We start from the raw sequence: 2447 nt of genomic DNA, 5'->3' as shown, positions 1-2447 counted from the left end.
CCTGTCCTCTACCAGGCAGAGCCACTGAGACTAACCTCAGTCTACACCCTACAGGAACGATTATCAGCCACCGTGTTGTTACGCACTTGCACGGGGGCTCCAGACATGAAGACAGCTTGAGAAGACAGAGCGGTCCTACCTTGGGGCTGTTCTGGGCCCAGTTCCTCCGCAGGTGGCTGTGCGGGTGACGCTGGAGGTGCTCTTACAGCTGAAGGCCCCAGGGATGGCCTGGGTGATGTGGATGCCTGGGAGGGTGGGGGTCCGGGTGTTGATGCAGATGGTCGTACCTGCTGCCGAGGTGACACAGGTGACAACCCAGGTGGCGTGATGGGCAGTGGTGAGCCAGGAGGTGAGTGCATAGCTGCAGGTGAGCCGGGTGGCCAGTCAGCTGGAGAATGTGGCAGTGAGGAGGCCAGTGGCCATGCAGGTGACTGCTCAAATGAAGAGACAGGTGGTGAAACAGGTGACTCCATGGGCCACTCACATGTGGATGCAGGTGTCTGCACAGGTGGGGACTCAGGTGGAACATGGCCCCCGCTTCCATCCCCTTTGGGAGCCCACTGCGTGTGAACGTGTGCGGATCCTTCCAGACTGGCCGGCCGCGTCTGGAGGCTCGGTCGACTGCGTTCGGGGCACTCATTGCCAAGGGCGAGTTCTATCTGGCAGTACACTTCCACCCGGGGGAAAATCACTCTCTTGGAGGGAGAATTAAGGTAGGCAGCATCTAGGAGAAACAAAAGCTGGGGTCACAGTGGCGTCACTGACCCCCGTATCAGCACGGCGTTGCAAAAACTGCTTTCCCAAGTTGTTTTCGTAAACAGGATCAGTGCTTTTCAATGGCTTTTCTTTACTTACTTGAATTTATAGTGAGTAAAAACAACTGCGGTGTTTTCCGGGCCCTTGGAGCTGGTGTGGGGAAGCAGGCATTGCTCACCCAAATAGTCTAAAGTTTTAACTGAGGCAAGTGCTAGGAAAGAGAGGAACGTGGTACTACGAGGGAGGGAAGCTTCCCTGAGGGACTGACAGCGAGCTCTGAAGGGCAAGTGGTCCAGGATGGCCGGGGCAGGACGGGGAGGAGCACTTCAGCAGTGGGAACAAAACCGACGATGGCCACGGGGCTTGAGGATGAACCAGGAAGTGGGGCCTGGAAGGTCTGAGGTCACTGTGGCTGGAGCAGGGGTGGGGGCGGGGGTCTGTGGTGGGACAGGGAGCTGAGGAGGCCACAAGGGCCAGGCCGCATAGGGCTTGTAGGCAGCAGTAAGGATCCTCGGTTTCCGTGGACAGTGTTTTCGTGGCATGACCTTTAGGCAGGGGAGGTGATGAGCTGATTGGTCTTGAGAAGGTCACTGTGGCTGTGGAGACTGAGAGGGGCAAGAGGGGATCCAGGCAAACCTGCCAGGGTGCTGCTGGCTGGTGTTTGGGGCTTGAGCCTCGAAGGACACAGAAAGAAGTAGTAGATTCTGTTTAGGAGGTAAAATAAATGAAAGTTGGTGATGGACTGATGGGGGGTGGGAGGGGAGGCTGGCGGCTTGCATGGCCCATGGATGCTGGTGCATTTGCTGAGCGGGGGACCGTGGAAGGGACTGGGTCTGGGAGGAGTGGGAGAGCACAGACTATGAGTTTGTTTTGGGACGCGGTGAGTAGAAGGGACCTGTGAGATGTTCAAGGAGAGAGGACGAGTGGCAGTTGGGTATGTGGGTTTGGATCTCAGAGGAGACATCAGGTTGGAGACGTGCAGTTGGGAGCAGCACACGGGCGGTGACGGAAGCTGGGGTGGCAGCTGTGGAGGAGCTTGCCCAGGGAGGAGGCGCAGAGCGAGAAGGGGAAGGAGCCAGGACTGAGTCAGGAGAGGGTGAGAGCGGAACACAGGGCACGTTTTCTAAACTAGGCAAGACTCAGGCAGGTTTAAAAGTTGCTGGTAAGGACCCAGTTGAGAGGGGGAGGTTGGGTATGTGAGAGAAAGGGAATCGTGGCTCAGGGAGGGCCCTGAAATGGGGAAGGGTCTGAAGGGAGGGGTGGCCTTTGGGCAGGAAGAGGGATGCTTCCTCAGTGTGCCGGGAGGAAGGGGACGGGAAGAGGTGAGTCTATGTACACGGTAGTAGGGGACTTCTCTCTGATGGCTCTGATTTTGTCTGTGCAGCAGGAGGCAAGGCCCTCTGCTGGGACTCAGGGAAGTGGAAGGTCTGAGCTGACAAATGCAGAGGACGGGAGAGTAGCTGGACAAGAGAACTACAGTGTGGCTGCTTGCTGTGTAGAAATGGACGAGCTAATTCTAAAATTCATATGCAAATACAAAGAGCTACTCTGGAAAAACAACTCTGGAAAAGAACAAAGTTGGAGGAGGACTAACATTACCTGGTTTCAAGATTTCTTATAAGGCTACAGTGACCAAGTGTGATGGTATTGGTGTAAAAAGTTAGAGAAATCTATCAAGGTACAAAATAAAA

The 2447-nt window shown here is 55.6% G+C and overlaps 1 protein-coding gene across 1 annotated transcript in view; it reads right to left on the bottom strand.

Annotated features, from left to right (window-relative positions):
- Window positions 1–135: 135 nt before the first annotated feature.
- Window positions 136–2447, bottom strand: part of PNPLA1 (patatin-like phospholipase domain containing 1) — a 48210-nt gene continuing 45898 nt past the window's right edge. Inside the window, exons 7-8 of the mRNA XM_012646576.1 lie at window positions 485–724; window positions 136–287 (exon numbers count right to left, since the gene is read on the bottom strand). Of these exons, the coding sequence (XP_012502030.1) occupies window positions 136–287; window positions 485–724 (392 nt within the window). The remainder of the gene's footprint in view (window positions 288–484; window positions 725–2447) is intronic.

This window comes from Propithecus coquereli, unplaced genomic scaffold (genome assembly GCF_000956105.1).
Source record: "Propithecus coquereli isolate 6110/MARCELLA unplaced genomic scaffold, Pcoq_1.0 Scaffold248, whole genome shotgun sequence".
Taxonomy (NCBI): Eukaryota; Metazoa; Chordata; class Mammalia; order Primates; family Indriidae; genus Propithecus; species Propithecus coquereli.
This window is presented reverse-complemented; position numbering and strand designations above follow the sequence as displayed.